We start from the raw sequence: 17,164 nt of genomic DNA on the forward strand, positions 1-17,164 counted from the left end.
TTTCCTTTTTTTTTCCTTTTAAAGATTTTATTTATTTGAGAGAGAGAGTGTGTGTGAGAGACAGAGAGAGGGAGCATGAGTGGTGTGGAGGGGCAGTGGGAAAGGGAGAAGCAGACTCCCAACTGAGCAAGGAGCCCAATATGGAGCCCAATCCCAGGACCCCGCGATCATGACCTTTGCTGAAGGTAGATGCTTAATTGACTGGTCTGTAATTTTCTTGAATGTCCTTGTCTGAGTTTGGTATTAGAATGTTGAAGGCCTTGTAAAATAAATTTGAGAGTGATTCCTCTTCTATGTTTTGGAGGAGTTTGAGAAAAATTGGTAATAATTCTTATTTAAATGTTGGTATGCTTCACCAGGGAAGCTCTCTGTCTTGTACTTTTATTTGTTGGGAGGTTTTTGATTACCGATTTGATCTCCTTACTAGTAATAAGGCTGTTCAGATTATCAGTTTCCTCATAATTCATTCTTGGTAGGTCATGTTTCTAGGAGTTTACCCATTTCTTCTAGGTTGTCCAGAATGTTGTTGTGTAATTAATTTTTCATAGTAGCCTCTTATGATTTTTTATAGTTTAGTGGTATCATTAGCAGTGTCTCTTCTTTCATTTCTGGTTTTATTTATTGAATTCTCTCTCTTTTTCTTGGTTAGTCTAGCTAAAGGTTTATCAATTTCATTTATCTTTTCAAAATACCAGCTCTTAGTTTCATTAATCTTCTCTGTTGTCTCTTTAGTCTCAATTTCTACTCTGATCTTTGTTAATTCCTTCATTCCAGTAACTTACGGGCTTAGTTTGTACTTTTTCTAATTCCTTGAAGTGTAAAGTGACATTTGAGGTCTTTCTGTTTCTTATTGTGGATGCTTATTGCTATGAACTTTTTTCTTAATACTGCTTTTGTTGCATCCCATAAGTTTTTTTTTTTTTTAAAGATTTTGTTTATTTATTTGACAGAGATAGAGACAGCCAGCGAGAGAGGGAACACAAGCAGGGGGAGTGGGGGAGGAATAAGCAGGCTCATAGCGGAGGAGCCTGATGTGGGGCTCGATCCCATAACGCCGGGATCACGCCTTGAGCCTAAGGCAGACGCTTAACCGCTGTGCCACCCAGGCGCCCCGCATCCCATAAGTTTTTATATATTGCCATTTTCATATGTCTCAAGGTATTTTTTAATTGTCTTATGATTTCTTCTTTGGTTGTTCAGGAGCATGTTGTTTGATCTCCACATATTTGTTGAGTTTTTCAGTTTTCTTCTTGTGATTGATAGGTAGTTTTGTACCATTGTATTTGGAAAAGATGCTTGGTATGATATCAATCTTCTTATATTTATTTATTTAAAACATTTTTAAGTTTAAATTATTTAAAAAACTCTTTAACCATCATCACCCACCCACCCTCATCCTCCCCACCAATCCTTTTCTTTGTTTTTTTTTGGGGGGGGGAGGCAGAGAGGATGGGGGTGGAGAGAGAGAGAGAGAGAGAGAGGGACAGACTCTTGAGCAGTCTTCATGCCCACTGTGGAGCTCGATGCTTGGCTTGATTTCACAACTCTGAGATCATGACCTGAACTGAAATCAAGAGTCAGATGCTTGGGGCCACCTGGGTAGCGCAGTCGTTAAGCGTCTGCCTTCGGCTCAGGGCGTGATCCTGGCGTTCCAGGATGGAGTCCCACATCGGGCTCCTCTGCTGGGAGCCTGCTTCTTCCTCTCCCACTCCCCTGCTGTGTTCCCTCTCTCGCTGGCTGTCTCTCTGTCACATAAATAAATAAAATCTTAAAAAAAAAAAAAAGAAAAAAAAGAGTCAGATACTTAACTCAGTGAGCCACCCAGGTGCCCCCCCCCAAATCTTCATAAGTTTATTAAGACTTGTTTTGTGGCCTAATGTCTGATGTGTTCCAGAGAATGTTCCATGTATGTCTGAGAAGAATGTATATTCTGCTGTTTTTGGATGGAATGTTCTATAAATGTCTTTTAAATCCATCTGGTCTAATGTGCTGTTTTAGTCCAGTCCTTTCTTGATTCTCTCTCTGGATAATCTATCCATTGGAGAAAGTGGGGGTATTGAAGTCTGCTACTATTATTGTATTGTTGTTTATTTCTCCCTTTAATCTGTTAGTATTTGCATTACATATTTAGATGTTCCTATATTGGGCTCATAAATACTTACAAATATTATATCCTCGTGTTGGATTGAGCCCTTTATCATTATATAATGACCTACTTTGTCAGTTACTGCAGTTTCTGTTTCAAAGTGTATTTTGTCTCATTAAGCGTACTGACCCCAGCTTTTTTTTGGTTTCCCTTTTAAGGAATATCTTTCCCGATCCCTTCTTTTTTAACTTATGTGTGTTGTTAAAGGTGAAGTGAGTCTCTCGTAGGCGGTATATAGTTTTTTTTTTTTTTTTTTACCCATTTAATCACTCTATGTCTTGATTAGAGAATTTATACCATTTACATTTAAAGAATTATTGATAGGTATGGACTTATTGCCATTTTGTTAATTAGTTTTTAACTGTTTTGTAATTCCCTGTTTCTTTTCTCTTGCTCTATTGCTGATCTATTTGATGATCTTCTGTGGTGATATTGATACCTTTCCCTTTGTCTTTTGTGTATCTACTGAAGATTTTTGCCTTGTGTTTACCATGAGGCTTACAAAAAACATCTTTATAGCATTATATTTTAAGTTGATAGTCACTTAAGCTTGAATTCATTCTAAAGCTCTACATTTTTATCCACCCCCCATTTTGTTTTTGATGTTACAATTTGCTATTTTGTGTATCCATTAATGAATTATTGTAGTTAGAGTTTTTTTTTTTTAACATTTTTCCTTTAGCCTTTATATTATACTTAGAAGTGGTTAGCCCACCACAATTATATTAGCTTATTCTGAATTTATGTATTTGCTTTTACTAGTGAGATTCATACTTTCACGTTTTCTTGTTACTAATTAGCAGCCTTTTGTTTTGGATTAAGGAACTCCCTACAACATTTCTTATAAAGCTAGTCTACAGGTGATGAGTTCCTTTACCTTCTGCTTGTCTTGAAAACTCTATCTCTTCTTCAATTCTGGAAGACACCTTTGGCGGTTTTATTCTTGTTTTTGGTGGTTTGTTTGAGTACCTTTTTTTTTTTTTTTAAGTTTATTTATTTTTAGGTGATCTCTGTACCCAATGTGGTGCTCAGACTCACAACCCCCTGAGATTATGAATTGCATGCTCTACCAGCTCAGCCAGCCAGGTACCCCAGTTTCAGCACTTTTAATACATAATGCACTTTGTTCTGGCCTGCAAAGTTTCTGCTGAAAAATCTGCTAATAATATTTTGGGAGGGGGTTTCCTTGTATATAACAAGTTATTGTTCTCTTGTTGCTTTTTAAATTCTCCTTGTGTTTAACTTTTTGTAATTTAACTATAATGTGTCTTGGTGTGAATCTCTTTGGAGACCTAATTTGGAACATCTATTTTGGAACTTTCTGAGCTTCCTGGATTTGAAAGTCTGTTTCCTCCCCATTATTTCTTAAGATAATTTCTGGCACTTTCTCTCTCTCTTCTCCTTCTGGGGCCTCTATAATGTGAATATTGTTCTATCTGATGTTGTTCCATAAATCCCTTATTATATACTCACTCTTTTTAATTTCTTTTTCTTTCTGGTCTTTTTCTTTTGGTCTTCTGAATGGGTGAATTCAGAATTCTGAATGGCTGCCCTATCTTTGACTGGTCCTTTCTTTTTACTTCATCTAGTCTACTGTTGAAATTCTTAGTTCTGTTATTGTATTCTTCAGCTCTGTGATTTCTGTTTGGTACTTAATATATTTTCTTTGTTGAAATTTTCACTGTGTCCATGTGTTGTTCTCCTGATGTTGGTAAGCCTCTTTATAACAGTTGTTTTAAACTATTTATTAGGTAAGCCACTTATCTCCATTTCGTTAAGGTCTTTTTCTGATGTTCTTTTGTTTGAAACATATTCCTTTGCTTCATTTTCCTTCACTCTAGTTGGTTTCTGTGCATTATATGAAACAGCCACCTCCTAGTCTTGAAGGTATGATCTTGTATAGGAGTTGAACTCTATCTTAGCTCTTGGTTGTCTCTCAGACCTTTCGGATTATCAAAGTTGACTTCTTTTTTCTTAGTGTCTTCCAGTAGTTGAGGGTGTGCCAAGACCTGTCAGTGTCTCTAAGGGGTGATCTCAGTCAGGCTGGTTGGAAGGTGGATCCTCAGGCAGCAACTTTAAAAGTATGCAAAGATACCTCTTTCAGGGGGAGACTGGTAGATGAGTGTTTCTGTCTGCTCCCTCTGTGCTGTGCCCTGGGGGATAGCTGGTGTTAAGAACTTTCTCTGTTTGTTTCAGTCCTGTGGAATCCATGAACATATTCTCCACTGGCACCATAGCCACATGATCAAGGGGCATCCCATAGGTAGCAGCTGCAAAAACCGGGGTGTCAGACTTGTGCATAAGCTCCTTTTCAGGAGATGATGGCAATCTGGAGTGAAGCAGAGGGAGATACAAAGATGGCATCTGCTTGGCTCTGTGGTCTCCGGAGAGAATTGTAGTTGGCCTCTAAATGCATGTTAAATTAGAAGCCTGTCCCCAGGTTGCGGTTTTTACGATAAACAAATAGACCTCTTTCTGGGTGTGTTTCAATCAGCTACCTCTATGCTGGGTCCTGGAATGTTAGCCATGGTGAGTCCACGTGAATCTTTTAAGAACTGTCTCTTGGTTTGCTAGAGCCTTGTGATTTTCATGGATGCATGCCGTGTTGGCTTTCAAAGCTAGATGTTTTAGTTGCCTGTCTCCTCGGTGATAATCTTAAAGGTCAGGGTGCCAGATGTCGGGTCCAAATTCTTTGTACCTTAGGCAGAAGCTGGGAGTTGTCAGTTCTCTCCTGGTTGTGTTCTATTTTGCTGGGGGTGGTGTTTATGGCAAGATCATCTCAGCTTCTCCTACATGTTTCAGTGTTTTTTCTCATTCCTATGGTATTTAGAGGAGTTGTTCAGCTAGTTTCTGGATTTTTTCAGAGGGAATTGTTGTATATGTAGGTTTGGTATGTCTGTGGGAGGAAGTGATTTCAGGAGCCTCCTACACTGTCATCTTGAACTGGAACTATCCCTGGTAGATTATTGTTAGTTGACGTCCATAGTTTACGTTAGGGTTCACATTTTGTCTAGTATATTCTGTCTTTTGACAAGTGTATAATGGCATGCAACTACCATTACAATGTGATACAGAATAATTTCACTGTTAAAAATATCTTTTGTGCTCCACTGATCTTTTTAATATCTCCAGTTTTACTTTTTCTTTCTTTCTTTCTTTCTTTCTTTCTTTCTTTCTTTCTTTCTTTCTTTCTTTCTTTCTTTCTTTCTTCTTCTTCCTTCCTTTCTTTCTTTTTTTTTTTAAAGATTTTATTTATTTATTTGACAGAGATAGAGACAGCCAGCAAGAGAGGGAACACAAGCAGGGGGAGTGGGAGAGGAAGAAGCAGGCTCATAGCGGAGGAGCCTGATGTGGGGCTCGATCCCATAACGCCGGGATCACGCCCTGAGCCGAAGGCAGACGCTTAACTGCTGTGCCACCCAGGCGCCCCCTTTCTTTCTTTTTTTTCTTAAAGATTTTATTTATTTATTTGACAGAGAGACAGCCAGTGAGAGAAGGAACACATGCAGGGGGAGGGGAGAGGAAGAAGCAGGCTCCCAGTGGAGGAACCTGATGTGGGGCTCGATCCCAGAACGTCGGGGTCACGCCCTGAGCCGAAGGCAGCCGCCCAACGACTGAGCCACCCAGGCGCCCCATCCAGTTTTACTTTTTCTGTAATGTCACATGGAATCATACAAACTTTTCAGATTGTTTTCTTCCACTTAGCAATATGCTTTTACATTCATCATGTCTTTTTTTGTGGCTTGATAGCTCATTTCTTAAAAAAAAAGAATTTTTTGGGGGGGCGCCTGATGGCTTAGTCAGTTAAGCGTCTGACTTGTTTTTGGCTCAGGTCATGGTCTCAGGGTCCTGAGATCAAGCACTTCATTGGGCTCCCTGCTCAGTGGGGAGTCTGCTGCTTTTCTCTCTCTCCCTCTGCCTTTCTACCCACTCATGTGTGCTCTCTATCTCTTTCTCTAAAATAAATAAATAAATCTTTAAAAAAATAAAGACGTTTTCACTAGAGCAGCTTTAGGATTGCAGCAAAATTGAGCGGAAGGTACAGTTTCCATATGTCCCTTGCCTCCACACATGCATAGCCTCCCCGATTATTGTTTTTATTGCTGACTAATATTCCATTAAGTGGATGTAGCACAGTTTGTTTATCCATCACCTGTTAAAAGACATCTTGTTTGCTTCCAGGTTTTGGCAATTATGAATAAAGCCACAGTAAATATTCATGTACACGTTTTTGTGTGGACATGTTTCCCACTTATTTCAATAAATACCAAGGATTGCAGTTGTTGGATTGTATGTTAAGGGTATGTTTAGTTTTGTCAGGAATTGCTAAACTGTCTTCCAAAATGGTTGTACATTTTACATTCCCACCAGCATCTAATGAGATTTCCTAATGCTCCACATTCTAGTTGACATTTGGTATTGTCAGTGTCTTATGTTTTAGCAATTCTAATAGGTGTATAGTGGTATCTTGTTTTAACTTGCAGTTCTCTGATGACATATTTTCTTGAGTTTTTTTTCATATGTATTTTTGCCAGCTGTGTATCTTCTTTGGTGAGGTGTGCCTTCAGATCCTTGGCCTTTTTAAACTTGGATTGTTTTCTTATTTTAGAGTTTTAGGAAACCACTGTATTTTGGATATCAGTCTTTTTATCAGATATGTATTTTGCAAAAAATTTTTTTTCTAGTCTTTGTGTTATCTTTTCATTCTCTTAATGGTCTTTCACAAAGCAGAAGTTTTAATTTCAGGGAAGGCCAAATTATCATTTTTTTCCCTTCATGGATAGTGCTTTAGGTATTATATCTAAGAAGTAATTGCCTAACGCAAGTTCACCTAGGTTTTTTCTGATATTATCTTTTAGGAGTTTTGTAGTTTTGCATTTTATATTTAGACCTGTGGCCCATTTTGCATTAATTTTTGTGAAAGATGTAAGACTTATGTCTCTGACTCTTTCTACATGGATATCAGCACCATTTGTTGGAAATACTAGCCTTTATGTATTGAATTGCCATTGTTCCCATGTCATAGATCAGTTGATTACATTATGTGGATCTGTTTCTCAGCTATTTATTCTGCTCCATTGATCTATTTGTTTGTCCATGCCATGCTATCTTGGTTACTGTAGCTTTTGCAGTAAGTCTTGACATCAGGAGTGTAAGTTTTCCAAGTTTGTTTTTCTTCAATATTGTATTGGCTATTCTGGGTCTTTGGCTTTCTATTTAAAATTTAGAATCACTTTGTCACTATCCACAAACTAACTTGTTGGGATATTGATTGGTGTTGACTTTGTAGATTAAGTTGGGAGGACAACTTATTGAGTCTTCCTATCCATGTACATGAAATATCTATTTAGATCTTTGATACCTTTTAACACAGTTTTGTGTTTTTTGTCATACAGATTTTGTATATATTTTATTTGATTTGTACATAAATATTTACTTTTTTTGTGCTGATGTATTGTTTTTAATTTCAAATTCCAATGTTAATTATTTTTAAAGAAGAAGGTAATTGACTTTTGTATAAATATCTTGTTTCCTGCACCATTGCTAAAATGGCTTGTTTGTTGAAGGAGTTTTTTTTTTTTTTAAATCGATTCTTTGGGATTTTCACCTTAAATAAAAGTTTTATTTTTTTCCCCCAGTCTGTGTACTTTTTATTTCCTTTTCTTATTTTACAACATTTTCTAGGGCTTCAGTATGAGGCTGAATAGGATTGCTGAAAGGGTACATCCTTGCTTTGTTTTATTTTAGTGTGGAAGCATCTGGTTTCTTACCATAGGTATATTTTCTGTAGGTTTGCTGTAGATTTCTTTATTAGATTGAGAACAGTCCCTTCTCTTGCTACTTTGCTGAGAATTTTCTTTAAAAAAAGTCGTAAATGGCTTTTAGAGTTTGTCAGATTTTTTTTTTCCACCTTATGTGTTTTGGTGCTCTAATGTTGAGCACGTAGATATTAAAGATTGTTATGTCTTCTGGGAGAATTGACCCCTTTTATCATTATGTAGTATTTATCTTTACCCCTATTTCCCTCCAAATTGATAATTTTTCTTTTTCTTAAGTTTGTTGAGTCCGAAATCAGTATAGCTACTCTAGCTTTCTTTTGATCTGTGATAGAACGTCATATCTTTATCCCTTGACTTTTCATATTATGTTTGGTGTGTAGTTTTTTTTTTTTTCTGGGGATTGATCTTTGAATATTGAACCACCTTTCTGCCCTAGAATAAACCCTAACTGCCTGTATTGTATTATTCTTTTCATATATTACTTGTTTTGATCTGCTAATTTTTTTGTTGAGTGTTTTTGTCTATGCTTATTTGAGATGTTGGTCTTTAGTTTTTTTTTCTTCTTGTAGTGCCATTATATGGATTCAGTATCAGTGCAATGCTTACATTATAGAATGAAGTGTGAACTGTTCACTTCTAGTTAATGGAATAGAGAGTATATAATTCATTTTCTTACTTAAATGTCTGATTTGCTGGGAAAACTCTCAGGACCTTTAGAGGCTAGGAGTTAGTGGAAGGAAGGGTGGCAACTGTGTTTATAAAAGGGTAGCAGAAAGGATGTGTGTAACCCAGCTGTTTATATCTTGACTTTGGTTGTGGTCACACAGATGTGCACATATGATAAAAGAGCACTGAACTAAAAATGCACTTATACACAAATGTGTGCATATAAAACAGGTGACATCTTAATAAGGTCATGAATTGTCTCATTGTTAATTTCCTGGTTATATATTTTTCTGTTGTCATGTAGGATGTTTGGGGAAAACATTGGGGAAAAAGTGGTTGAAGAGTATACAAGATTCTCCAGACCTTCCCCCATAATACATCCAATGGCTCAGTAGATACTAGTTAGCAAATAATTTCAGCTTATGTTTTTTGTTAAGTGTTTTCGTTGTTGGCATTACATGTTGCTTACTTTGGAAACTGGATGAAGAACCAGTCGAGTTGAAATTCTGATATAAAGTTAAATCTATGGGGCGCCTGGGTGGCACGGCGGTTGGGCGTCTGCCTTCGGCTCGGGGCGTGTTCCCCGCGTTGTGGGATCGAGCCCCACATCAGGCTCCTCCGCTATGAGCCTGCTTCTTCCTCTCCCACTCCCCCTGCTTGTGTTCCCTCTCTCGCTAGCTGTCTCTATCTCTGTCAAATAAATAAATAAATAAATCTTAAAAAAAAAATAAAGTTAAATCTAGACCAATAATCTCAATTGGTTGGAAAGTCATCATGGATTTTTACTACAGTAAGCTGTGATGGGGTAAGTAGTTGTGAACAAAGTCAGCATTTTCCTCAAGATACAGCTTTGGTTCCCTTTTAGTATCTAAGGAAGCACTCAGTTGAGATTGTCAACCCCACACCACTTAGAATGCATGTAGAGTTGATTTTGTCTAAGAAAATTTTTAATAGTTATTGTGGACCATTTTATTGAATTAGCATAGTATTTTATTTTGGTGTCCTTGGAGAGGGATAAATTTATGTAACTGAATGCTTTGATTCTGTCAGTAAACAAAGTCTTTTTTTTTTTCTTCTAAAAGCCTTTTTCATATTTAAAATAAAATTATTCATGCTATCTTAACTTTCCTATTTGTGGTCGGGTAGCTTTCAGATTATGTATGGGAATAAATTCCCATTCATAATCAGTTTGTAGGAGAATTCTTTGTTATGTGATTTTTATTTTTCAGAGATAGCATATAATAGGTTCATAGACTAAAAGAAAAACAAGTCATAAGTGTGAAAAATACAAATTACTAACCCAGCCTACAATTCTTAACAAATTTTTAAAAAGAAAATATGTAAATATTTTAATGTGATATTACGTATAAGAAACAAGTGATCAAAGTCGAAGTGAATTTTATTTTCATTTGGTAACATTTCTGGATATACTTCAGGTTACCCTTGGATATGGTAGGATTCAATAATTCAGAGTTAATGACATTTTAATTAATCTCCTTCCTATTAAAGTTGTCTCCAGTTTGTCTTCATGAGTTCATCTTATTTTTGTAATAGTTTAAAACTCTTATTCTTTTTTGCCCCCTCTTTGGTGGGAATACGGTTGTTGTCTTCTCTTTACAGAATCTGAGGCTCAAAGACTAGTACTTTCATCATTTTGCACATGTAGGTAACCTGATTATAGTATGATTAGCGGGTTACAAAAAATTCAATAATATAAAATGTGAAGGTTGCATTTACTGTGAGGTTAGTGGAACAATTACAGGGAACTAGTTGGCCAGTAGTTCTGAGCATTCAGCCCTTAAGCCAAATCCTTCCTAGTCCTCATTGCAGTTGGATGTAAACAGATAATATAATTCATTGTGAGAAGTGTTATCAGTAATAGAGATATGCAAAAACTATAATGGTATTGTAGGAGAGATTGATTTACTCTGTGAGAGGGTGAGGAAGTTTTCTTGGTGGTACTAGATTGGGATTTACTGGACAAAGAGAACTAGGGAGGGTAAAGCTTCTAGTAAGGAAACATGTTGAAGGATGAAACTGCATAGCACTTTCAGGGAACTACAGATAGTTTAGTATGGTCAGAATACAAGATGCATGGGAAGCAGACGTGAGAAATGAAAACACAATTATTATTATTATTATTTTCCTCCTTTAAGTAGTCAGAAACACTTAAGAATGTAAGCAGGAGAGTGACAACAGATTTGCATTTTTTAAAGGTTTAACTTTCATGATGAAGCAGATGCTAGATTAGAGGGTAAGAGACCATCGGCAGGGAATCCTATTAGGATAACATTGTAAGAGTCTAGGTCAGAAATGAGAAGAGGCAGAACTAAGACAATGATAGTGAAAATGGAGAGATGTAGTTTTAATCTTGTAATATTGATAGATTTACATTTTGTAGTGAAATGGGAGTGACAGATGTGTTTAAGTTGATATCTTGATGGCGGATTTCTGAGAATTTATATAATTTAGAATTAAAGCATTGGAAGAATTTAGGCTTTTATGGGAGAAAGACTTGGGGTCATTTGTCGAACTTCACTTTCCTCCTATAAAATGTGTTTTATACCATGCAGGGTTGTGGTGATAATGAGATAACATAATTTCTAGAGAATTAAAAAGGATGTTTATCGAGGGCTGTCATGTTCAAAACAGTGTTTTATTTTTCATTAATTTTTTTTATCTTTTAAAAATTTATTTTAAATTGTGGTTAAATACACATAACATAAAATTTATCATTTTAACCATTTTTAGGGGTACAATTCACTGGCGTGAAGTACATTCACATTGTTGTGCCACCATTATCACCATCTATCTCCAGAACTCTTTATATCTTGCAAACCTGAAACACTCTACCCATTAAATGATACTTCATTTCTCCCTCTCTCAGCCCCAGGCAACTACCATTCTACTTCCTACCTTTATGAATTTGACTACTTTAGATACTTCATGTAACTTGAATCATACAGTATTTCTCTTTTTGTTACTGACTTATTTCACTTAGCATAATGTAATCGTGTGGGGAAAAACCAAGTCTTCCTCCTTTGTTTCTCATTTACTCTCACACTACTATCATATTTACAGTACTTTTGACACCAGAGGTGTGTGGGTTTTCCCCTACTAAGCAGTGCTCTGTGATACCAGCTGGGTATTCTACAATTTAATTCAATTCTGACTCTACTTGGAAATAGTGTCAGACCCTATAAGTTAGGGGCTCGGTCCCATAAGAGTCCTCCCATCCCCCTTCAGATGCCAGTCACAAGTCCAGCTGTCACCTGTGCTTGTGATTGAGTGGCTATAAATCTAAGGTTCCCACAGCTACCCCGTCAGGTTCGATTAATTTATGCTAGAGCTGCTAAGAGAACTCAGGAAAATACTTACATTTATCAGTTTATTGAAGGATATGATAAAGGATACCATTGAACAGTTAGATGAAGAGATACACAGGGCGAGGTCTGGGAGGGTCTCTAGTGCAGGAGCCTCTGTCCTTGTGGAGTTCACGTGTGTGGTTTGTGGATGTGTTCACCAACCTGACAATGCTCTGAGTCCCATACTGTTGGGATTTTTATGGAAGCTTCCGCATGTAGATATAACTTATTAAGTCTGTTTTCAGCTCTTTTTCGCCTCTCTAGAAAATGGACAGTGAGGCTAAAAATTCCAAGCTTCTAATTATGGCTTAGTCTTTCTGGTGACCAGCCCTCATCCAGGAGCCTTCCAGGAGCCCACCCAGAGTCACCTCATTAGTACAAAAGACACTTCTATCACCCAGGAAATTACAAGGGTTTCAGGAGCCCTATGTTAGGAATGGGGAGCAAAGATCAAATATATAACAAAAGATGCTCCTATCAATGCAGGAAATTACAAGGGTTTTAGGAGCTCTGTGCCAGGAACTGGGGGCAGAGACCAATATATATATATATTTGTTCTCCCACAGTCATCAAGGGTGATCCATGTTGTGGTGTGTGTCAAAATTAACTTTTTAAGACTGAATAAAAAAAAGATTGAATAATATTTCATTGTATGTATATATCACATTTTGTTTATCCTTCTTTTATTAGTGGGACACTTGAATTTTTTTAGCTTTTGTGAACAATGCTGCTATAAACACAGGTGTATAAATCTCTTTAAGGAAAACAGTGTTTTAAACTTATTACATATATAGTCACCTTACATCCTTGTGAGATAGCTACTATTATGTCCATTTTACTGATAAAGAAACTAATGCAGAGAAGATAAATAATTTACTTGTATAGAGTCATACTGTTTTGTATTAAATCATTTTAACTTTTGTGTCTAGTCAGATTAAATCTAAACCCTGTTAGTAGGATGTCTGACTCTTTCCTAAATTTTCCATGTAGAAGTTCATAGGGAACCAGTTGTAATCCCTTCCAATTGTTGTAAATGCAGTTACTTCAAAATCACAGACCCTGTTTAACTTGGTATATAATAATTTTTATTTCCTTTAGTCATACAAAAACTGTATGATTATGTAAGCTTTGGACTGTCAAAATGTTGATTTCCTAACAAAGTACCTCGACGGTTTAAAATAGCTTCTATTTTTTTCGTGGACTTATATTTCTGCACTAGCAAAAGAGCCAGGTGGTTTTGTAGATTGCACTTTTTTTCTTCCATGACCTGTGAATTTGGCTGTTTATCTTGAATTTCTAAATAAAAACAAATTTAAGTGCCTTTTAATTGTCATATTGTTATATTTAGTATTAAATTCCATTTTTTCCCCCCCAGTGGAAAAGAAGCCTAAGAAATAAGGTCCTCTCTCTAGACCATAAAAGTAGAAAAGGTGTCCGTGGACGTCCTGTCACTTCTAAAACATCACCAGAAAGGTAAGGTATATGTGTGTATGACATAGGATGGGCTTATACTGTGTGTAAATAGTGTGACCATGGGTGATTCATTTAGCCTCTTTGGGTCTCAGTTACCATACTTTTGAAATACAAAGACTGAATTCAAGATTCAGTTCTAGGGTTCCTTCCAAGCTCGAACTTTCTGTGATTCTAAGTCATCTTAACTCCTTGTTTTGTGCATTTGGTACATCTTGATAAACTTTAGCTGATAAAACAAAAGTTACGTATAGACTGATTATAATGCTTGATTCATCATTTGTGGTCTGCAGTAAGAAGGATGCTCAATTTAGCTAATCATAGTACTAGTGAATTATGGTTATACTAGAATTAAATATTTGGGGGATTGAAATTGCAATTATCAGAAGAAATTTAGAGCATTTCAGGATTGGACATCCGTAAATGATTAAAAAGTTGTTATTGTACAAAAGGGCATTGAATTTTCCTTTTTTTGAATAGTGAATGAAAAAATGACTAGCAGAGTAAAAATTAGTTACTGGGAGATCACACGAATTAGAAGACTAATTGGAGTTCTTAAATTTATGTCAGAGCACTTTATAAGGTACTTAGTCTTATTCTCCCTTTTCCAGTAAATTGTCTGTAGGAAATGTAAAACATGTTAGTGATTCCATATCCTTACCAATATTTAATTCTCTTCCTCCCTCTCTGCCTTCCTCCTTTCCTTCCTTCCCTAGATATCCCTGTGGGTGTGAAATGGTGCCTCATTGTGGTTTTGATATGCATTTCCTAATGACACTATCTTTTTATGTGGTTGTTGATCATTTTTATATCTTCTTTGGAGAATAGTCTATTTAGATCCTTTGCCATTTTAAAATTGTGTTGTTTCTGTTTTTGAATTGTAAGAATTCTTTTTATATTCTGTATACAAGTCTTTATCAGATAGATGATTTGCAAATATTTTCTCCCATTCAGCGCTTCAGTTTCTTGATGTTGATGTTGTCTTTTGAAGCACGGAAGTTTTTTCATTTTGATGAAGTCCCATTTATCTATTTTTCTTTTGTTGCTGTGCTTTTGTTGTCCTATCTAAGAAACTGTTGCCTAATATGAGGTTACAGTGATTTATTTTTGAGTTTTCTTCTAAGAGTTTAAGGTTCTAGCTATTAGATTTAGGTCTTTTATTCATTTAGAGTTAATTTTCAGATATGATATGAGATAGGCATCCAAATTTATATTTTTGTTTGTGAATATGCAATTGTCCCAGCACCATTGGTTGAAAAAGTACCAATTTTTTGGGTACTTTTATTGAAAATCAACTGACTATAAATATAAAGGTTTATTGCTGGATTTGGAATTATATTCCATTGATCTATATGTTTGTCTTTATGCCAGTATCACTGTATCTTGATTACTAAAACTTGGCATTAAGTTTTGAGATTGGAAAGTGAGAGTCTTCAAACTTTATTATATTTTTCTTTTCTTTTTTTTTTTAAAGATTTTATTTATTTATTTGACAGAGATAGGGACAGCCAGCGAGAGAGGGAACACAAGCAAGGGAAGTGGGAGAGGAAGAAGCAGGCTCATAGCAGAGGAGCCTGATGTGGGGCTCGATCCCATAACGCCGGGATCACGCCCTGAGCCGAAGGCAGACGCTTAACCGCTGTGCCACCCAGGCGCCCCCAAACTTTATTATATTTTTCAAGATTGTTTTGGTTGTTCTGGGTTCCTTGCATTTTCAGTTGAATTCTAGAATCAGGTTGTCAATTTTAACAAAAAAGCCAACCAGAATTTTGATAGAGAATGTGTTGACTCTGTAGACTAATTTGGGGATTTTGGCCAATTTAATATTTAAAAATCCTCTGATTCATGGACATGCGATATCTTTCCATTTATTTAGATCCTTTTTAATTTCTTTCAGCAATGTTTGGAAATTTATTTTCTTCTTTTTGATGCTGTTGTGACTGGAATTGTTTATTTTATTTCGTTTTTTAAAAAGATTTTATTTATTTATTTGACAGAGAGCAAGCACAAGTAGGGGAGCTGCAGGCAGAGAGAGGGAGAAGCAGGCTCCTTGCTGAGCAGAGAGCCTAATGCAGGGCTTGACCCCAGAACCTTGGGATCATGACCTGAGCCAAAGGCAGACGCTTAATGATTGAGCCACCCAGGCACCCCTGTTTTCTTAATTTTATTTTCAGACTGTTCATTGTTGGTGTATAGGAACTGATTTTATATATGTTAACATAATATGCTGCAACCTTGTTTAAGTCATACTAGTTCTAGAAGTTTTTAGTAGATTGCTTGGAGTTTTGTTCATAAAGACAGTTTTACTTCTTTCTTTCCAACTGGATGCCTTTAATTTTCTTTCTTTGCTTAATTGTCCTGGCTAGAACATCTAGTACAATGTGGAATAGAAGTGGTGAGAATGGACATCTTTGTTTTTTCCCCACTCTCAGAGCAAAAGCAGTTAGTATTTGACCATTAAGTATCATGTTAGCTAAGTTTTTCATAGATGCTTTGCTATGGTTTGAATATTTGTGTCCCCTCAGAATGTTTATGTTCAAATTCTAATACCCAGTGTGATGGCATTTGGAGGTGGGTCCCTTAGGAGGTTGTGTAAGTCATAAGGGTGGAGCACTCATGAATGGGATTACTACCTAAATAAGAGACCTCACAGAGTTTCCTAGTTTCTTCCACCACGTTGAGGACACAGTGAGAAGTTAGCCATCTGGAGTCTAGAAGAGAGCCTGACCATGCTGGCTGGCACCCTGATCTTGGACTTAGCAGCCTCCAGAGCTATGAGAAATGAATGTTGTTTATAAGCCACCCACTTTATGGTATTTTGTTATAGTAACTCAGATAGACTGAGACATATCCTTTTTCATGATGAGGAAGTTCCTTTCTATTCCTAACTTGTTGGAGGCTTTTTATCATGAATGCATGTTGCATTTTGTCAAATGCCTTTTCTGCATTCATATCATGTAATTTGTATCCTTTATTAATACAATGTATTACATAACTTGATTTTTTTTTTTAAGATTTTATTTATTTATTTGATAGAGAGAGAGGCAGCAACAGCGGGAACACAAGCAGGGGGAGTGGGAGAGGGAGAAGCAGGCTTCCCTCTGAGCAGGGAGCCCGATTCGGGGCTCGATCCCAGGACACTGGGATCATGACCTGAGCTGAAGGCAGACACTTAACGACTGAGGCACCCAGATGCCCCCATAACTTGATTTTTAAATCTTAAACCAACTTTGATTCCTGGGATAAATTCCACTTGATCCTGATTTATAATCCCATTTATATGTTGATGAATTCAGTTTGCTAGGATTTTGTTAAGTATGTTTACATTTGCATTAAAAAGAGAAATTCATCGCTGTTTTCTTATGTTGTCTTTGTCTGGCTTTGGAATCAGGTTAATACTGGCCTTGAAGAATGAGTTGGAAAGTGTTCTCTCTTCCTTTGTTTTTCTGGAAGAATTTTTGGAGGGTCAATATTAATTTTTCTTTAGATGTTTTGCTTTTAAGATTGTATTTTAGTAATCTCTACACGCAACATGGAGCTTGAACTCACAGCCCTGAGATCAATAGTCGCATGCCCTACTGTCTGAGCCAGCCAGGCACCCCAGTTTTTCTTTGAATGTTTGATGAAATGCACCACTGAGCCATCTGGTCATTGGCATTTTGCATATGTGTGTGTCTGAAGTTTTCACATCACAAATGTAAATTTTTGTTTGTTATAGTTCTATTCAGATTTTCTAT

At 36.5% G+C, this 17,164-nt stretch overlaps 1 protein-coding gene across 4 annotated transcripts in view; it reads left to right on the plus strand.

Annotated features, from left to right (window-relative positions):
* The window catches only part of SENP7 (SUMO specific peptidase 7), a 142,641-nt gene that overhangs the window by 31,305 nt on the left and 94,172 nt on the right, over positions 1-17,164 (plus strand). For all 4 annotated transcript variants that reach the window (XM_048215236.2, XM_026492361.4, XM_048215235.2 and 1 more), the window contains exon 4: positions 13,333-13,430. In XM_048215236.2, coding sequence (XP_048071193.1) covers positions 13,333-13,430 — 98 coding nt within the window. The remainder of the gene's footprint in view (positions 1-13,332; positions 13,431-17,164) is intronic.

Source organism: Ursus arctos, unplaced genomic scaffold (assembly GCF_023065955.2).
Source record: "Ursus arctos isolate Adak ecotype North America unplaced genomic scaffold, UrsArc2.0 scaffold_4, whole genome shotgun sequence".
Lineage (NCBI taxonomy): Eukaryota > Metazoa > Chordata > Mammalia > Carnivora > Ursidae > Ursus > Ursus arctos.